Consider the following 21,550-nt stretch of genomic DNA (forward strand, 5'->3'; position numbering starts at 1 on the left):
TGAAGGACACAGCAGACTCTTAATAGGCGAGTGAAAATTACCCCTAAGAGGTGATCAATTTTTAGTTCTAGGGGAAGAAGCTTCATCACTGTTTGCTCAGGGCTTCACCCGTCCCGTCCGAACTCGGGTCAACCAAAACCTATAGCCAAGTACCCGCATTCCTCAATCCACTGCGGTTTAATGTACGTATCTAATCACACACGCACAAGCACAACAGGTGGCGCAAAATGCCATCCCCACTCCACTGTGAAGACCACCTATGGTGTATCCATCCACCCCTCCAGACATGAAGGTCTTCAAATGCACTCTTTCATTGTATCCTGTGTAGCTGCGATGTAGAGGGGCTTTGAAACACCCCAACCTGAAACATACTCACCTCCAGTGTTTAGGGTATCCGTATTGTGATCATGCAGTGGTCTCTATATCCATTAGCAAATCCAGGAATCCTCAAAGATAGCTGCGTCGAATCCACAAGACGTGATATCCAGTCGCACTTGATTGATTCTTCTTGCACTCGGTAGATGACACAGACCGGCTAGACAGGGGGCTTAGACTACAAACCCAAGTCACAAGGTTGGGGCAACACGCAGGAGGGGGGGGGGGGGGGGGGGGGGGGGGGAACGAAGTTTTTTTTAAGGAGGCATTCCTCCAACACAGTTGGGAACCAAGAACACAGGCACAGCGGGTATCAATGCATCCACGAGATTTATTTACTGTACAAAAAAATCTCCTATAGTTGTACGACTGTACATTTACAATAATGCCTTTATACAGCTTCTCTTTTTACAGGACGAAAAAAATGTGTATCTTTACAAGACAAACTGGCGAAATGCAGTTTCAGTCATAGGAGGGCCGACGACGCACGCGCGCGATGTAAGTGATGAGCATGGGGTGTGTCTTCTCTTGTAAATAATGCGCAATTAAAATAAGTGTCTTTTTATACAGCAATAAAAATGGAAAAAACTCGAAGAGATGCAAAAAGCGATCTTGGACCGGTCAAACACACACCTATGTACGATGCAAAAAACCAAAAAAAAAAAAGAAACAGCAGAGGCCACAACATTGGGCTGCACCGATGGCGCTTTTCAGCGTGGGGTTGATTAGGCTTGAAACCGAGCTGCAAGACAGGAAACTCATTCACCGGCAAAAGAAACATACACCAAATCAAATACAAGAAAAAAAAAAATATAATCATGCAGTAAACGAAAGGCCACTTCTCGCATGTTCAGGTTGTTGTAATACTGCAGCTCCAAATCGGGTAGTTGGTAAACCATCAGTTGCAATACTCTCAAAAAAGGGGGGTGTGCAGCGCAGATTCGAGAAAAAAAAATGTAACAGAGCACAGATGGCATGTATGGCTAGACGTACAATGATGGCTGCAGCGATCACAGTTGGTGGTAAGAGTCTTTTTTTTTTTTTTTTTCTTAAAAGAGTGTGGGATGCACAACAAAAAATTCCGAGCAAGAAAAAAAAAGTAATAAGGGTCACTCTCGCCGAACCTAAAGAGATTCCTGTCGACGATAAAATGGCATCGTTTATCGTTTCTTTCTTCTTAAAATGTCGGACTGAAATTAAAAAAAAAAAAAGAAAAAAGGGCGAAAACAGGTTTTTTGACGCCTGTGCTTACAGTGAAGAGGGGTCCGTCACAAAAGGGACGTTTTGTCTGTGTCGTCTAAAAGTGAGAAATAACCGTCTCAATGAGAGGCAAAACTGGCACACAATTTGTTTTGCCTCCTCCAAATATATATCTCTAGTTTCTTCACCTTTTTTTTTCCTTTTTTTTCTTTTTTTCTTTTTAGCTGTGGGAACATTTTTTTCTCGATGCTCGTGAAGGGAAGGGATGGTCCCTGAAAAAACTTGTACTCCCAGGTTGTGTACACACGAACACACAAACATGATTGCTCTGACTTTGAGGAGATATCGAGAAAAAAAACCAGCTTTCTTCCGTAATTTTGTATATTTTTTTTTTTCCGATACGACATCACTTTTGCGTCTGACTCCCTTATTTCATTTACTTCTCTTTCTCTCAAGCATACCATGTCCTATGTTTTTGCCTCTGCGCGTCGGTCGCTGCTCAATTAATGTCCGGCTTTGCTCTCCTGCGCTGCTCCGGCGACGGCTCCAGAGGCTGGCAGTTTACTATACACATGTACAAATTTCAGAAAAAAACAAGCAAGAAAAAAGAAGTCCACATCATTCGGGGGGAGGTGGAAACATGGATGATCACGCACACGTGTGCGCGAAAAGAAAAAAAAGAAAAGAAAGACCTGTTGCTGTTGCCGTCGTCTTTGTATACAACAACGTTTAAAAAAAAAAGATATCAGTAATAAAAAAAAAAAAAATTGTTTAGTGTTTTAACGAGATCACAATGTACCATTTCTTTCCGAAACCCCGGTGGTCGTTTGGGGCGTGCCTTGTTCCCGGAAAGAGGGGAGGGCCGGCACAAACAAATGCACCGCCAGATCTGAACAAGTAAGACCATAGCGCTTGGCTGCCTGCTGGGAACACAACCGAACCGAACGCCTCGGGTGCTTTTTCTTTTTCTTCTTCACACTGCCACGCCGGCCCGGGTTCCCGCAAGACAACACCCGGTGGACAAAAACAACCCTTCCAACGCGACGACGATGACGAGAACCTTACCGCGGCGCAGGTTCCCGATCACAAACGACTCGTGCAGCCTTTTTCCGCGTACCGCTGCGACCACTCGACCCCAGGGCTCGCAACGTACCCCTGACGTCTGCGTCTCTTTTTTTCGGGCGGATCGGCCTCGGCAGAACCCAGTCACGCCCGAGGCGTGACCCAAGGGTCGAACCGTCTGGGGGCGACTTTTTTTTTCGACAAAAATAATTCTTGTGAGTCGCAATACTGAGCGCGAGACCCACTTGGCCGCGTCATCACTGGCCGAGGTGAGGACGGACCAAGGGAGGCCACCGGCTCCCTACTCACGGCGCGCGGAGAGAAGGCTGCACGAGCGAACACGCAGCGCGCGAGACAGCAGACAGGCTCGGACGTGCCCGAGACTCGAAACGACGCGGGACGATCGTCATCGGACAAGGATCCGTCGTCCCGGGTTGTTGTCAGCTCCCGGGGTCACGACCGGGAGTCGGTGTGAATGGCCTGCGGTTCTCACCCTGGTCGACGACGGAGGAAGAGTTCGGAGGCACTTGCGGGGAAGCCGAGCCGGCGGCGCCCGAGACACTTGAACATCGGCGCGCGCGGCTACGGTGGAGCGGGCTTTGCTAAGGCCCCGAAGTTGAACCCTCGAACGCACTGAAGCGCGTACATTTTGGCAGTTTGTCTTCCCGTGGCGGGGAAGGGACGAGACGCCTTTAGCTGGACACGTACGTGGCCATCGGCTCGAAGCTGTTGATGTTCCTCGGATCCGCTACGAAGGGGTCCCAGGAGCCCTTGCAGCCGGGCCTGGCGGCTAGTCGCTCGGCGTGGTGGCCGGACCCGTAGCCGTGGTGGTGGTGGTGATAATGGTGGCTCACGTGGTTGTTGTGCTGATGGTGGTAGGAGAGTGCGCCCTGCGGCGAGTTAGTCAGCAGCGAGAAATTGCCGTTTGTGCCCGCGGCGGCGGCCAGGTGACCCGACCCGTCGTACAGCACGCATATGGAACCGTTCTCGCCGATGCGGTACGATACCTCGCGCGGGTCGACCCATAGGGTGAGCTCGTTGGGTAGGAGCTCGCGCAGACTAGCTTCTTGGAGGCCGCAGGCACGGCCGGCCTTGGACAGGATCGGGTCCATCTTGTGGTTGATTCGGATGCAGCGGTAGCCCGAACCCCGCGTGGGCTTCTCGGGGAACCAGTGGTGCTGGTAGTGGTGTCGCAACAGGTCCTCCAGGGTGCCCCGGAACACGTCCAGCAGTCGGGTGTCGAGGTTCCGGCCGAGCCGCAGAATGTTCATGAGGAAGTCGGCCGCACTTCGGATCTCCAGTCTCATGATGCTCTTCGAGTCCGGCGGAGGGCGATGGGACGCAGGCACACTTTGATGAGGGGTAACCGAGCACGAGCCACTTTGACGCAGGACCAGACGGATCGGGTCCAGACGCCGCTGCTGTTGCTTGCGGCGAGCGAGGCTGTTTAGGCCTAGCGCTGACTATCCAATATGGCGGTCGCTGCGACGACGGCAGGGACCAGCTGACGACGCTCACTCGGAGGAGATCACAAGGAACGACTCACCACGCAGAGGACAAGATCACACAAAAACCACGACGACGATGACTCGAAGAGGGGCACACAGTTACACTTGGACGGCTCGACGAATGTGACGTGTTACGGTGTGTTTGTTTTTTGGCAGGTGGGTTAAACGTAAAAGACGGCTAAGCCGCCTCCTTTGGTGTCCTTTTCCAGGCGTTCGACTGAGCGGAGCACCTCTCGCAGCCGTATATATGTGCGCCAGGGTTGCTAGAACGCCGCTCGCCTGCGGACGTCACTCATGACGTCGCCTCTGACCAATCGGAGGGGCCGCTTGCTCCCGAAAACAAGCCGGCCATCAAAGGAGACGGCGTCGATTGGCTGCGCGGTGCCGGAAGCTGACGTCAGGCCCCAAGCGGCGACTTCGGGGGGCTCCCGTCGGCGTCGGCTTCCAGAGAAAGGCCTTTGTCGTCTGCTCCCCGCCGCAGCAGACGCCCGTTCGCTTTTGTGGAGTACCGTCTTCCGAGGTCGACGTCGCTGCTCTGTCTGAAGTAAGAAAAAGCCGGTTTGAGCGTCACCAGCTCAAACCGCCGCCCTGTTTCTACCCTGTGACTGCCTTACCGTCGAGGACCCTTTTTTCTTGCTGTTTTATCGGCTTTAGCGCTAATAAACGTCTTTTCCCTTTTTTTTACTCGCTGTGGTATTTTTATTATGGTTACTGATGTAGCTTTTCGCTGTCTAGCCTATTGATACGTACGTTGTCTTCGTCCGGTTCCTTTCTTTATTCACACCACCGTCATTTTGATGTGATTAAGCTTTGTCGTGAAATGCGACGCGCCACGTACTACACGGCGTCCTCGAATGCATTGTAGCAGACGGCGTTCGCGTTGTTGCTATGCTGGACCGCCATCTTGCTTGTTGATCGGATGACGCTCTTTCGAGCGGGTCCAGTTGTTTTTACGATCGCTTCCTTCCGTGATCTTGCACGGAGACTTTTCATAAATCGCGTCAAAGTTAAATGGATTAAAGGTACTAGAGTGAGCATTTTTGTCCGCCGCGTATACGACGCTTGCGGATTAGGCTTAGTGCCCTTCTGCGTTGTGTGAATATCTCACCTTGGGGGGCATACCTTTTGTTGCATTTTGTTCCTTGACCGGGGGCTCTAATAGCTTGTCGCTATTGATCTCAGCTATGACTATAGTCACGCGTGCAAGTTCGTTTGTAGCGGGATCTCCAGTGATTCTAAAACAAAAATACAGAAACGGTGTGTGCCTACGTGCGATCGCGGAGCAGCTGATGGAGGGGGGCTCCTTTGTTAGAGCCGGCTGGCATTTCGGCCCCCCTTGAACACCCGCAATGCAGCGACCGCCCAAAAATACAATTTCAGACCCACATTTTAGGCTACGTATATCATTCAGGGGCTTATTTTCGAAGTTTACTTGCTGCTACGCCGTAGCGATCACTGGGCTGCGCTGTCCACGTTGCATCTTGTTTACAAACATTTCAAGAGCAGTGTTGCCCCGAGGGCACCACTGCTCCTCTTCGATTGGACGTTTTCGGATCTTCGAAGCTCCGAAGATTTGGCTCGTGTGTGTGTCTGTATATGAGGCAACTTTGCAGCTTTTCTTTTCTTCTTCTTGGAAATTTTTTTTTCTTTTTTTTTCATGTAGCTGGAAACTTTTTGTGCGAATTGCCGATAATAATGCCTACATTCTTAATGCAAAACCTTTTTTTTAAGCGTTTGGTCGGGGCATAGGCGTATATTGCACATTGTGTTCGTCAACTGATGCTAAGTGTTGTTGTTTTTTCGTTCAACGCAAAATCTACGAAAAAAAACAAAACAAAGAATTTTGGTCGTATTTGTTGCTTTATCGCGTGAATTGCGTCTTATGTTCCCATCGAATTTTATTCTTCGCTTTTAGCAGCGCTGCGCAAATTGAAAGGACATCAGCCGCGCTCTATTCATGAAGCGTCTTCTGTTCGGGTCAAGAATTGCGGGGGATATGTGAATCTTGAGTAAAGAACAACAACAACAAAAAAATTAATCATATGTCATTCACGGGTTTAGATCGAAGTTTAAAGCACGCTCGTGAAATTAAGCCACGCTATTTAGTGTGTGACTTCTTTATAACGCGCGCCCCCGTTATTCGCTAAAACGTCGATTCGCTCAAATGTCGCTGTTCGCTAAAACGTCCTTCGCTCATGTGATATGAACCCCTTCTTTATGTAGCTCGGCTGTCGGCCTAATGATTTAGGAGACGACTTTCTCTACGAAAACGATATAGAAGATGTATCGTTTAACGATAAACTTTTAATGCCTCGAATTTCTTCCCATTGAGAGTAAGGTGCATGAGTCTTGAGTTAATGTTCCCTTCCGGCCCCTCCCTTGATATAAAACAATACACCTATCCCTAATTAACGTTCATTTCAGAGGTTTTACCTGATATCCAGAACTGATACATGTCCTACGTAAAAGGACAAAACTTACCGAGACCAAGCAATTATCATTTTTTTTTTTTTTTTTAGATTTTGTATGTGGTTTTTTTTTAAATATGTACACCCAGGCTGCCAATGATGATCACAGTCACGTCGCGCTAATGTTAACCCCGTTAAAATGTATACCTTGCTGTGCAGACAGTCTTTTCGGGGACGAACTAGAAAATATAAATAATCACAGGTTGTTGTTGTTGTTTTTTTGTTTTGTTTTTTTGCCCGGGGGGGGGGGGGGGGGGGGGCGCAAGTGTGTATATTAACGAGGTATGCCTGTGTTAGCACTTTTGCTTAACGCCATGACGTACTGTACATTCAAACGATTCTAAAGTTGAGACATTCCCCATACCGACCCAAACTGGTTCCAGATCGGATGGTCTGGCTCATCATCCATCATATACCAGGATTCTTCCTTGGAACAGCCCGTGATTATGTATGCGTTACGGTAGTTCAAGAAAATTCCAAGCCGATCGCGTCGTCGGATAATTATTAAAACAAAGATTAAAAAAGAAAGAAAAAAAAAAACACGCAGCGTTTAATTAATCGAGGAGCCGCGCTAAGACTAATAAAAATATATTTTTCAGATCGTTATCAATACGTATCTATAAATGACCATTCTTCCGATAAAGTGAAAATACGGCACGGCGCGTTCCTCAAGGCTCCATTTTAGTTTCTCTATTATTCCTCGTGTACGTTAATAACATTACGGCAATACCAAGTTCCTCTCAACTAATCATGTACGCTGGCGCGACGAAAAAGTGTGTAGAAATGTTGGCTAATGGATATCTTAAAAAATTATCAAAATGTTTGCAAATCAATCGTTTACATTTAAAGACAAGTATAATTAAGTATATCATTTTTAAACCAGTGAATAAACAATGCAGTTCCAGAACTTTTATTGTTATAACATTCAAAGGCATATCGTTGGAGCAGAGGGCGGAACAAATTTTTTTTTTGTGCGTATGGTTTGCCGAGGACCTATCATGGAGTTGGCATGTAAACAAACTAAAGGGTGATTTATCCTGGGTGACCGTAAACACCATTGAATACAATATTTACAATTTACCTGGTTAAAACACACATTATATTATTCCTTATTTTACTGCAAAATGAGTTATGGAATTTTGGACTGGGGAAAGACGACAGCGGCGAGCTATAATAAACTTTTCTTTTTGTAGAAAAAAAAAATCTTACGAATATTTGAAAATTATAAGGGCGATATAAAAAAATTTAAGGACACAGCCACTGTTCATCAAATATGATATGCTTAAGACAGAGCAAGCATATCACTTTAGACTTTTACGATGGATGCATAAAAATAGAGCTTACGCCACACCAACAGACGGCCTGAGTACACATCCGATTAGAAACCCAAAGAGAAGGATGCCGGCCATAAGAACCCTCTATGGTCGCCAAACTTCAACTTTTCGAACAACTAAGACCCTAAATCGAACGGATCTAAACATTCACTTTAATACGTTTTCTGTAAAAGGTTTTTGGTTGGCAGTGAAATCGCATTTTCATTGCCCCAAGAACATGATCACTACAATAGCTAATTTCAAGGAAATATGTTTTCATTATAATTTTATCTCAATTTATTGTTGTTGCTGACATGTCGGGAAAATATAAAATTGAATTCTAGTATTTTTTTTCTGTTCTCACACGACTAACATTTACAGATGTTTATTTATTTTTCTTTTTAACAAATCAATGTAGTGTTTATTTTCGTTTTTCTTTTTTTCTTGTACTTTTTTAATTTTTTAATGTTTTGTTGAATTGTTAATATAGGACTATCTTGAACTGTTGAACTTTAGTTTGAAGAGGCTTTGTCATGCGCCACGCCTTTATCTCTGCCCCCTACACGATAAACCCGCGAAACAAATAAAAAAAAAAATATTAATATTGGGAAACGCCGGTAGTGGCACGTGTACGTGTCTCGAGCATTTTATTATCGCTCCCAAGTGAACTAAGATAATTCCGCATAAGGACACCGAAGATTGAAGCCAGATAAGAATGATCAGCGAATCGCGCAACGGCGATTCGCTGATCATGGTGGTCAAACCTCATACTGGGGGCCCCTCTGTCTGTGCGTTTTTCATGAAAGGTATTCTCTAGGATCATTCATCCCTTTTGGCACCAGCCTATACGCTCATATACATAATTCGTTTTTTTTTTGTTTTTTGTTTTTATTGGGAAAGAAGTAACAAAATCCGGGCAGGAGTAAATATTTCCAGGAGCGTTTTGGGGCCGAGAGAAACAAGTCCTGGCTCGTTATTCGTGCTTGCATGACGCACCCTGCAGTCTCGACTTTGAGTACGCCTTTGAGCAGGCATAGACATGCTGACTACTTGTCGAGGCAAGCGGTGCGATACCATTAGCGATGTCTTATATTGGAAAGAGGGAGGGGTGGCCAGAGGTCGCGCTCGCTCGAGGCGGAGAGGCAGCTGAGAAGCGGTGGCGTAGCCAAGAATCTTTTTCGGGGGGAGGGGGCTGGGATGTCTATGACTGGGAGTGCGGGGGGGGGGGGGGTCTCAACATGCACGTGAGTCCCGAATGTAAGAGCGTCAGGAAACGGGACAAGAAAGGCGAGACAAACAAAGCGTTACAATCAACTGAACTGTAATCGGGAAAAACACATTAATATCTATGCCTTCTATTCACAGTTATAACGCAATGTACTCCATTACGTTTTGTGCTAGATGCAATGACGGTGCACTGATACATCTTGCTTCGCCTGTGAGCCTGATGCTAAAAGCCTCCAAATTTCTCTCTTCCAACTGGATTTTGCTTCGTTTTTTTTTTTGCTTATATTCTTTGTGTTTTTGTGTTTGTGTGTGTTTTTCTGTTTGTTTGTTTTTTTCTTTTCAGCTTAGGCTTACAGCAACACTTGCGGCAGTGCATCCCCATGTGGCCTAACTTCTGTTCGTTGTGTTCAGTGGTCATGGTCTCTCGCTCTTTTATTCGGGCCTTTCTCGTCACGTTCCCTGGCAGCTTTTATTTCCCTACCGATGCACCAACGAGCCCACCTCTCGAGGAGCTAGTTGGTGCTCGCCCGGAAACTATATATACACTCGATCGTACCGACGAAGACGATTGAACATGGACTTTCCGGTAGCTTTGGTTTGTCCAGTCTTGTCGGTTGCATCAATCGGAGATGGATTCGAGGTCACGCTGACGTTGACGACATCAGTGTAGATGGACACCGGCTCTACAGTTGATCTCTTCTCAGTAGCTTGGAGCCTTAAACCGCGGTTTCACTGCTAACACATCGTACAAACAGTCCGCAGACACGTTCAAAGCACACGTATATGTGAACAGGTCTCGAACATGCGTAAAGCGTCCCCACAGTTACTTCTGTGTCATCGGATCTGCAGGGAACACTGTGGCTTTTGTATGGCGTATGAGAGAAGAGCGACTGCGGCCTAACGAGCTGTACTTTACCGTAACGGAAAACTGTTATCTGCGTTTTTAGTAAACAGTTTTCTTCTTGCGTTTGTGTGTGTTAGCGTGCGTGCGGGGGAATGCTTCGTAGAGCGGTTGCTCACTGCTTGTTTTGTGTGTGTGTGTGTGTGTCTGTCTGTGTGTGTGCGTGCGTGCGTGCGTGTTCCACAGTACAGCGTTTCGAACCGAAGTGCAAAATGCGCGTCAGTGACGGTGCACGTGTTTGAGCTGCCCTGGCACTGCAGCGATGACGAGGAAACGCATTCGTAATTATACGTGGCCGTCAAAATCGTATAACGCGAAACGATACAATAAAAATAAATAAACTCCGACAGTAGCGCTTTAATTTGGTTTCGCCGCAAGATCTTTTTTGTTTAGAGTTGTTTCTTAATGATTTGTTTAGCTCGGTTTTGGTTTCCGTGGAAACGGCATCCGCAACTTTCTATTAACTACTGAATGAGAATCTCTCATGGCAGTATCGGATAGCGCGGTGGATTTTAAACGTTTCCTATGCACGCTCCACAGAAATAAGATTCCCCGGGTGATTAGTTTTCGAGCGTCGGACATACCATACCTGAGTATCCGTAATGAAACCGAGAAATGCCAATGAGAATTCCATTTTTTTTTTTCTTTTTTGGGGACAAACGACTTGATTGCCGGTATGGTGCGGGCTCGAGACATCGCGGGAACCCCCCTCTGAATCCGCCCCTAATCGTGGCGTATATGCTGCGATCGGACTTGGATGAGATCGGAGTATATGTGGAGAGCAAGTCGTCTGCTTCTTGTGCAGGAAGTTGCTGTGACGTCAGAACGACGCCTAAATCTGATTGGCTTTTATTCAGACTTGGACGTAGTTCAACTACTCTACTCAAACTACTGTAGTTTAACTACTTTTCCGAGTAACTTGGTAACTTTCAATTACAGCTTTATTTGGGTAATTAGTAGCTTAATTTAACTACTTTTTTCAGGTAACTTCTACTCAAGTTACTAACTACTTTCGAAATCTAGTGCTAATTTTTCTCATCGCGAAAGTTTGAGCGCATAAATGAATAAGACGCCGGCAGATGAAGTGGCATTCCCGAACAATGCGCCCCTTCACATTCCGTTCCCACGCACTTATACTCGGCAGCCGTAGAAACTGCATCACTGGCATCCTTGGGCCAAGGTGGCGACGAGCAGCCAAAACATAACAGGCTCGCACGAACGCAGGAAGAGATGCTTAACAGGCCCCGAACGGTATTGACCTAATCCGGTAATGCACACAGGCGCCGCGCCTCCAGCTGCAACCATGAAAGACGGGGACACTCCGAGGGTGGTTGTTGTTTTCATGTTGTCTGCCTTTAGTGAGTTCTGCCTCAAGCGGTTTGGGGGTTCCACGGAAGCCGCCATTGGAATGACCTCGCAGCTGGGCGCCTGTTCCCATGGTCGCCTCGTCGTCAGTGCATACACCTTTGCAAAGTCGGACTCCCCCGCGCACAAACCCAGACACGGATAATCCGTTCATGGGAGCAGGTTCCCGCTTCCAGCTGCAACTGTACGAGCGACGATGCTAGTTCACGTAATCCTTCGCGTCCTTCCGACCTTCCATGCCAGGGAGACCTCCTCTTTGTTGAATACAATTTACTCTTCGGGCGTGTCAGGCGCGTCAGAATACCGTAGTCGCCGGCGAGGATTGTGAGTTGCCCTTGGGAGATCCTTTGTTGGACCCGTCGTTTCATCTTTTGCTAAACCAAAGCAATTTTTTTTTTTCAGTAGCGTAGCACTAGCATTGCAATGAGACGCGCAGTCGTCCGGATGATCTCATCGTCGTGGCGCGAGACTTGAACCCTTGACGGTCAGGTGCACTCGCTCAGCGTACTCTCAGATCGTCGAAGGAATAAAGAGGGGCCAGTCACAAGAATTTATACTTGCCGAAGAGAAAAGAAAGCAGGAGGAGAGTTTCTTATAAAACACCCTCTAGTGGAGGCAAGCCTCACATGTTTCGTAATGGATACCTAAGATGCCAACACTCGCTTACCCGGCCCTGCACAGCCTGTTTCTCAACTTCAACGCTGCCATTCCGTCTAGCGTGTCGGTGGAACGTCTTTTTAGTTTGGCTGGAGACGTTTTTAGGAGGAAAAGTGGAAAATCCTCCTATCAAGAACTTTGAATGTCAATTGCTTCTGCGAGCGAACGAACTTATTTGGTGAACAAGTAAGCCCTAAAATTACTGCATTTATTTTAGGCTCGCACGGTTTTTCTCGGATCAAAACTGCGATTCATTTGGTGCCACAAATATATAAAAAAGTAACTTCGAAAGTAACTTCAAAGTAACTCGCTACTTTTTCTAGTAGTTAGTAGTTTACTCAATTACTATTACATGTGCGTAATTACTACTCTGCTTCAATTACTTTCGGCGTCGATACTCAGTAACTTAACTACCTTTCTCCAGTAATGTGTACATGTCTGCTTTTATTGAAGGGGGGTAGACCTCAATGCTAAATGCCTTGACGTCTGCCCACTATTTTTTTTTTTTTTCGATCAACATATAAGAGTTTGACGTTCTGAGATCGTCGCAACCCCTGTGCAAGAAGCAGACGACCTTACGCTCCACATAGATAAGATTCGAATGCTGGTTCGGAATCAGAGGATATCGGTCAAACGCGGGTGACTAAACCGCTTTCCACGTATACAATAAACGCGACTAATATTCTCGTTCGCTTTAGTCTCCGGACTATTTTTTTTTTTTCCCGACGAGTGTGTATTGACCCGCGATCTCTTCTCCAGCGACCCGTTCTATAGCTGCCTCTCACGAAAAGCACGACTCCCCGAAGTCACCGCGCGCGCGATTGCTCGCGTCGTATATCCCGACGTCCTCGAGCGTTACGACGGTGAGAAGACCGTGCCGAGTTCAAGTGGAACTCGGACGATAATGGCGCCGTCGGAAGGAGATTCACGTAGAGGGATCCGGCCTGCGAGCTCGGACCGAGTCGCAATCGTAGGCCTCGTGTCCTGGTTGTTTTCCTTTCGGAGCCCCCCCCCCCGAGGGCTTGCGCTGCTGCCGCTGCTGCTGATGTAAGCCGGCCTTGCCTGGTCTGATAACGGCCGCCGGCAACGTTTACGTGCATGGCGAGCGCTCGTGAAGTCGTTTTCGGACCACCACTCTTCTTCGTCTTTTATTTTCTTTCTCTTTCTTCTTTTCTTTTCGCTTCAGGCTGAGAACTTTGATGAAAAACAAGGTCTCGGTCCAGGAGGATGGACTTAGCCCGAGGTAGGACGTTGGTGTTGGGTGTAATGACGGGCGGCGGAGCTTCGTCTTTCTTTCATTCTGCAAAATGCGCACGCAGATTGCGTCAACAACGTCGTATTTTCTATTTTCAGTGCACTTCCGTTATACGCTGTAAATATATAAAGAAAAACACTTTAGGCGCTGGAGTTACTCTAGTATGAGGAGCAGTTAAAGAGCCTAAGTGCTTCAAAACATACCATTTTCTGTCGTTCTTGCGCCTCTAACCTCTCTACGCCTATTTCACACACACACACACACACACACGCACACACACTTCCCACCATCGTACGTGGTCTCCGAGGAGGATATAAACGAACATATGCAGATTTAATGAACCGTACTTAATCCAATAAATCAAAGAATTGAAGTTTTCAGGAACCCGCCGAAAGCCAAAATAACGGCGGAGCCAGGATTTGAACTCTGGGCCTCCCAATGTCCGGTCGGGTGTGCTAGCCTCTACACCACTCCACCTTGGCCTTCTGGCGTTTCCTACCTGTCTTATTAATGCACAAGAAACGAAATGTATCCAATGGGAGGTGTTCTGGAAACACACGCCGCCGCGTGGAACGCGGTACGACGTTTGGCGTCCCGTGGTACGTGCTCGTTTGTGCTCCAGAAATCCTCCCACTGTTCTGTCTCGTCCCGTGTACATGTAGTATTCTTTGTTTATGAGCTTTTAGAGACACGGTATCATCATCATCTGCGAGAATCAAGAGCCACGTTATTGAGTATACAACACGGGCACTTCCCACCATCGTACGTGGTCTCCGAGGAGGATATAAACGAACATATGCAGATCAATGAACCGTACTTAATCCAATAAATCAAAGAATTGAAGGTAGGAAACGCCAGAAAGCCAAGGTGGAGTGGTGTAGAGGTTAGCACACCCGACCGGACATTGGGAGGCCCAGAGTTCAAATCCTGGCTCCGCCGTTATTTTGGCTTCCGGCGGGTTCCTGAAAACTTCAATTCTTCGATTTACTGGATTAAGCACGGTTCATTGATCTGCATATATATATATATACACACAGTCGAATCTTGTTAATTCAAACTTCCGGATAATTCAAACTATCGTGCAGGTTCCATCCTACGTGCCTCGATGGAGGTATACTCCCGATAATTCAAACTATGCTTTATTCAAACCAATTTGTGGTCCCCTTCGAGTTTGAATTAACGAGATTTGACTGTATATATATTCTAATTTAGACGAGTGCGGCGACCCTTATCTTCCTATCTACCTGTGGTTATTTACTTAATATTTGCTGTTGTATAATTTTCTCACATTGTCGACCTTGTAGACGAGTCACTCTATACGAGGTATTCACCGGACGACATATACTTGAGGCCACTGCTCACAGCGCATGCTCGGGAGTCGGGCTGAGTTCTTATTTATGGTCTCCCAAAGAGGACAATCTTGATGATGTGCAATGTGCGTGTTTTGAAGCGTCGTGGAAGCTTACCGTCAACACGTGCTGGCAGCATGCAGCGAGTTCAGCTAGGGCTGCCTGTGAATACCACCTATAGAGTCGCCTCACGCTCAAGTATTACCCCCTCTGTCACGGACACTGTAAACTTAAAGGGTCTTCCTAACGAACTCGTTTAAACAATCGGCGAATCGGCCAACCATCTCAGCTCTGCGGTTGCCCATCAGTGAGTGCTGGGTCGCCCGTACTGTTCAGTGCCCCCCAAATAGGGGTAAAAACCAGGGAGTTTACGCAGATCGTTTCCGCCTCTCCTCAGCCCGCTTCGAGATCCGTATCTCTGCAGCCAAGGCGTCATAGATGCGCAGTAGTCGCGTCTTTGTTGCGGGCGGCACATACTGTCCCGCAAAATAGTTGGAGGAAATGACGAGGTTGACAATAGGCTTACATTTTAGACCTAACAAATAGTCCGCGCTGTGGCAGTGAGCACGATTTTTCATCGGGGATGGATTTCAAATACAAGTATTTGAAAGAAGTAATATAAAGACTCGGAGTATTTTGTGTTTCGTATTTAAATACACATATTTGGGGAATCTGTATGTGTCAATTGTATTTAAATACTGAATATTTTATAAACCTGCGCTTTAAATACTACACCACCACAAATACAATTTCTGGCGTATATTGTTTCGCGACTGTTGGGCGCTCTTTACAGATGTGAGTCATATGCAGAAAGCATAAAACATTCTGCGCTTTGCTCATAAAAAAAAAAAAAGAAGAAAAAAAAGAAAGAGTACAAGAAGGAATGGATGGGATGGGTACAATTACTAAATTTTGGGTTCACTGAACTTTTCTTTTTTTTTCTTCTTTCTTTTAACACGTGGCAATAACGACATGTTTGTTTGAAAAAGCTTTCATGTTTCAACTGAATTTCCGAGAATAAAACTCATGCTGAATGCATTGTTTCCTGATGCTCTACCCACCTATCTTATGACAGATTTTGTTTTAAGAGCTGAAACTTTTTTGTTGTTTGATTGTCGGTATATAGGCTTTACTCTTTATATAGGCACGTTTTCTTCCTTTATTTTTTTTCCGAAGTTAAATTTAAGTTAAACACGTCAGATTAAGGGAGAAACAATGCATTTGCAAAAGTATTCGAAGATGATGCAAATACTGTCATTTTATTTGTATCCTGTATTCAAATACACTTAAAAATGTAATTGTATTCGTAATTAAATATAATTTTGTCGAAGTATATTGTATTTGTATTTCGACACATTTTTGGAGGTGTTTCGTTCATCCCTGCGTTACACCAGGCTTAATGCCAAAGCGCAGACTTTTTTTAAATTTTTTTTTTTAGATCTAAACATTTTTTTTTTTTTAATTTTATCATTCGCTGGAAACTTTCCGTAAATTGCAGTTATTGTCTCTCGCGAGTTCACTCCAAGCTTCTTAGAGTGAGCGGGAAATGAAGAGCGGTCTAGATCTTTACGCCGAATTTTGTATGGTCCATGAAACGGTGAAGTCGGGATTTTCTGTCCGCTCTACGCGAATTTTTCCTTTAATTCTCATTCTCAAAAAAGGAACAGCTGTACGCTTGTTTACCTCGGGAATCTGAAGACGTCGACCGAGAGGTTTGCGTTTGTGTCTCTCATTCGTCAGCCACCGGTGACGCCGATCACGCGACATCAACAATGCGTACAGATTTTTTTGTTCTTTCTCCCTAACGCGTGAGCTCGTAGCGAGTAGCGAATGTTTTTCAGAGAATTCGCACTCGCTCCACGACATTTCCAAGTGTTGCTAGCAGCAGCGAAGGTCAATTTTCCTCGCTCGCTCACGCGGTTTCGCCTTCTCCCCTGAGAGCTCTGAAGGCTGCGTATAAACGCGTGGGGCCCCGCATATATGTTCGTTGTTCACGCTTCCCGCGGCTTCCAAATTATATATATATTTTTTTTCTTCTATTTTCCTTCCTTGCGTGCATCGTACCTTACTCACTGTTTCTGCTCTTTGGGTTCTTCTTTTTTTTTTGCGTTTGGGAGTTGAGGGTTGCATACATTAGACGAATAATGCAGCAATTAGGCGAAGCACTGAGGCAAGAACAACCAAAACACTCTGCAGCCATACACTACGTGTGCTTATAGTCGTCACGTGACCTGTACTTACCAAGTGTACGCGCACTTAAAAAAAAACTGGAAAGAAAGAGGTGCTGCGCGTTTATTTTCTCGCCAGTTCAAGCGGACCTGCTCTATATCAAACGCTGCGATCAGCAATCGCTATGCGAAGAGCGTCTGAATACGAGCTTCAAAAAAAGAGTCTGGTTCGGAAAACACGACCTGGGAATCTAGGAACTAAGAGCGTGCGAAATGTGATGTATATACATTGCCCCCCCCCCTCCCCCCCCCCCCCACACACACACACACACACCCTCCCTCCCACCACCACCTTCCCCGCACATAGTATTTTCGAGTCAGGCAGTCTTTCGAGCCTCATCTTTGGTCGGGAACGCTCCACTGATCGCAGTGATAAGTTCTTTGCGCGGTCTTGTGGATGTTGACGCTCAAAAACGTCGGTCTTCCACGACTGGCCAAACATGTAAGCCTCTTCTACATACAACATGGAGCCTGTCGTTCGCAAAGAATAATCACGTTCGTGACGTCACGGGTAGGAACCATGGGTGAACACTTCTGAAACAATCTTCTCGTATTGGCGAGGTGAAACGAGGTTCCTCCACTGTGTAATCGCAGGCGCTACGGCATTGTTCTTTAACCTAACGGAGGGATGTAAGAGTCGCGAATCTGGTTTACACCAATGTGCGATGTTGACGTCACGCCGCAGGGGTGGAACTGCTGTCGGCCTTACGCACCCGTAGGCGCTGCACCTTCCTCGAATCTGCTTTCTGCACACGCGCAGTGTGCGGGTAAACACTGACTTGCTTGTAATGCAGTGTCTTGGTCAGTACAAACAAAGAAATGGCAAGGAGACTGGTTTCCCGAGGCGTCCACTCATTGTCCAAGGTCTGTTCGCCATTAGCAACGTCACTGCTCGGACGCTCTGTCACGCGACAGCGCAAAATGTAATTACATCACTGGGGCGCGGACGGCTCAAGCTTATTTTGAGTAAAATATTGTGCGCGACAGAACGAGAGAGTAAGAGACGATGACGACTTTGAAACGTGATTCATTTCGACGAGGCTATACGACCAATCATCCAATCTCTCGCCTGCCTCGTTCGCGGCCTTGCTGTCTTTGCGCGCACTGTTAGAGCGAAACGCTAGCTAAATACGCGGACAAGCCCCCTCAACCAGTTTCCCCCCGAAAAAAAAAAGAAAAGCGTCGTTAACTAGGACGTCGCGTTCACTACCGTGATAAGAACACGAAACCGGATCCACAAACACCCTAAATGGTCGCCGGAACGTGACCTTGATCCCTCCTCCAGCATCTCCTCTACACTGGTGCGCGCTGCGCTGGTTTAAAGTGCTCGTGCTCTCGTAATTCGTAACAGCGTGTGAACCCATGCCTCGAGTTTGCCTCGAGTTCCCCTCAAACAACCTCGTTATTTCTCCCTCTCTCCCTGAAATCCCTCCTCCCTCTCACCTTCGTCAACTTTGATGAGCAGACTCCCCGTCCGTGGGCATACGAATGCGACTCACGCGAAAGGATGGCTTTTTTTTATTATCTCGTCGTATCGGCTCGTCTTTCCAGTCAGTGGCTTCTACAATTAGCCGCTTTAGCGCCGCCTATTTGCGAGTCCACGCGAGCAGCCTACGTTGTTTATAGTTCTTTTTTTGCGAAGTGGTCTTTTGAGCGCTCGTCACCGAAAGAACCGACGGAGCGCACTCTGCTGAAAGGGGACACTGCTGCAAACCGGGCACAAAAGCTGTTGTTGCCTCCTGGCACATAGAAGCCGGGCCGCGCGGACAAAAGGCTCGCTGCGCTGCCGGGAGCAGGAACAATGGCCGGCGCAGCTTGCATTAGAGACGCTTTGTCCGTTTAGCGTTTGGGGGACGAGACAGCGACCGGGCTTTACAGCGCTGTCCCCTCCGCTCTCGCGCGGTGCCACGCATGCAGACAGGTCGACCTGATCTCGGGGACGGGACGGCTGACCGGCGACATAGTACCTACATTATAACATAGAATGGCGACTCCGGCAGCACACGTGGTTCTGCGGACGTTCGGACGTGGACGTGCATATAGGACATCTGTGGAGCTTGGGGGCTGCGATGTCGATTTACCCCACGCAGGAGTGAACGCTCGTTATTGCCAACGGTTGTCCTTGTTGTTAATGTAGCATGTCTCGTCAGGACACGGATAGAGGTGATTAACAAATCAAACCTCTTAAAGCAAAAATGACAGGAAAAAAATGTTGCAACAAAGATTTGCATCCCGGCATACGGCGCGCGGCAGACCGATCACGGAGGTTGCTCAAAACAGCGCCTCGAATGAAGTTCAGCGCTAAACTATACAGGGTACTGAAAGCTACGTCCTCATTGGTCCAGTGAACCCTTGGTCTTGCATCACGTAATCGTGCTCTCTTTGTACATTCTACGCCCCGAAAGCGAAGACAGGCAATAAAAAGCGGGCTATCGGTGATTGGACCCGCGAAAGAGCAGCTTCCGCGGCCCTGTCAGCGTAGCAAATAACATTCTGATCCGATAAATCCGACCTGCGTCGGCCTCGGGGGCTCCGAACTCGCCGTTCCACTTGCCAAGCGTCCCAGACTCCTTGGCGTAGATCTGGTTTTTAAAGTTTGATAGTTTTCCCGGCTTTGTCGTTCACTAAGCGTCCGCCACAAGCAGCGATAATTGGCTATTCTCCACGAACGGTATATGAACAGATGCACCGCAATTTTCTTTTTTCCACTTATACAGAGACGAAAAGGCGCTTCCTCTCTTTTGCGATTGGAACGCTCGCCTTATGCAATGTGTGCACCCTAAGAATTCTGGGGCGTCTTTTCCCGCAATCCACTCGGGAGAGCCAAAAGCTGCAACCCACGGAGGTACGAGCTCTCTGCGTGGATTGCACCGATTGGCTCTCACAACCGCTTTCCGGAAAAGTAAACACTCCAGATTTCCTAGAGCGTATAGCTCCTTGAGCACGTTGCGGAGTCAATGCGAAGACAAGCGTTTCTGAGGGTGTGCGAATTGTCGTGCACGATGACCCAGTGCGAAATGTCACTCACAGTGGCCCAGTGCGGATCGTGCTCCGAGTGCATGACCCTCTTCAGCAGACGTCTCACGCTAGCCTGACTTGGTCCCTCCTGCGGATATAGCTGCGTAATTTGCTCTTCGCTCGGGGCAGTTTTTGAGAGCGCGGCCATCATACTTAATGGCCCCATGCGAAAATTGCGAACATTAAGAAAAAATGAAGAAAAAAGAGAGGGGCAAGTCACACTGCATCGTCTGTGTTCTCCTTTCTGCGCCCGCGGCCTTCGTCAGGGATCGCTTACTAAGTATGATGGTGCCGTGCATCACCCTCGACTGCATCTCCGGCGACTGTTGCCTAGCGCGTGATAACCTGGAGTGTAGGTGCACGTAGTCGTTGTTCCAAGGTTATCATCGCTATACGCAGCATTATGGAGTAATAATTAGCCTCTGAAGAAAATAAACAAATATTTGAACGTGCAAAGAGTTTCTTTATCCAGTCACATAAAGTGTCTCTTTCCTAAATTGTGGCATTATCTCGTGGTGTTGCCACGTGCACCAATTACGTTTACGCAGCAGAAGGCTTAGATTTACGTGCCACCCTTCGTTGCTCATGGTCAAACTAAAGTCCCTTGATACTTCTTTTACAAGTAACGACGAGCAATACATATGACAAAGCACGTTCCGCGGAAGCAAGTGGCGCCATTCAGTTCAGACCTCTGCTGTGCGCCGCCATTCGCTTCCTAAAACCTGCACCGTCACGCAGTCGGCGCTTCAAAGAATGTCGCTACTTGTAGGATGCTCTTATCTAGAGACTTAACTATACCTTATCTTCTTTTGCGGGATGACGCGCGTTAAATTATAATTTATATCTCACGTCCGGATCTCATTTCCGGCAGAGCCCCTTATTCCCAGAGGCTACATACCAGGGGTCTCAAACACGCGACCCGCGGGCCGCATGCGGCCCGCGACTCGCTGGGATGCGGCCCGCAGGCAACCGGCTACGAGTCCCGGTCCTAAGTCTTGAGCGTTAGAAATGGACGCACCCTCGTGATCTCATCTCGCCGATTCATTTTCGCTCGAAAAGTCGCTTCGCTCTTTTATCGTATTCGCGTAGTTTTTTTACTTATCTGTGTTCACTTTCCCTTTGTTTCGCTTTATATTTTGCTTCCCAGATTTTTGTGACGTACAGTCGGCAGGGAATGAAACGCGAACAGTGGGTGCATGGTTTTGGCTAGATGCTGCACCACCTGAACCAGATGGGAGCTGCAAGAAGATGGCTCCTCCTTCGATGTGTTGGACTCTTGCTCAGTGCATCCAAACCTTCGGTGTTGCGCCTCTAGGTGACTCAGCGTGGGCCGAAAACCATGTGCTCCATGTTCGCGTTTCATTCCGTGCCGACTGTACAACAATTCCGCTACTAGGCTGCAAGCGCGAGCTCTTCTTTCGAAGGATGCGTCTCGGCTGCGCGAACTCTCGATCAGCAGGAGCAACTGCCAAAGATAAATCTACGAACTCGGGATTCTCGCCTTAAAAAAAAAAGTGATTAAAAGTAAAGTATAGGTGTTGTAATAGAAATCGTCAGAAAAGCAAGAACTGTCAAACAACGAATTGTTTTTCACATACATGTTGAGCCTGGTTAATTCCTGAGT

The 21,550-nt window shown here is 47.3% G+C and overlaps 1 protein-coding gene across 1 annotated transcript; it reads right to left on the reverse strand.

Annotated features, from left to right (window-relative positions):
• Positions 1–686: 686 nt before the first annotated feature.
• Positions 687–4,382, reverse strand: LOC8051179 (protein BTG2). Its single transcript, XM_029988912.4, has one exon. The coding sequence runs from the start codon at positions 3,942–3,944 to the stop codon at positions 3,330–3,332; it is 615 nt and encodes a 204-aa protein (XP_029844772.1). The 5' UTR covers positions 3,945–4,382; the 3' UTR covers positions 687–3,329.
• Between the last annotated feature and the right edge of the window lie 17,168 nt (positions 4,383–21,550).

Source organism: Ixodes scapularis, unplaced genomic scaffold (genome assembly GCF_016920785.2).
Source record: "Ixodes scapularis isolate PalLabHiFi unplaced genomic scaffold, ASM1692078v2 PGA_scaffold2__306_contigs__length_199485367, whole genome shotgun sequence".
In the NCBI taxonomy this organism is placed as follows: Eukaryota; Metazoa; Arthropoda; class Arachnida; order Ixodida; family Ixodidae; genus Ixodes; species Ixodes scapularis.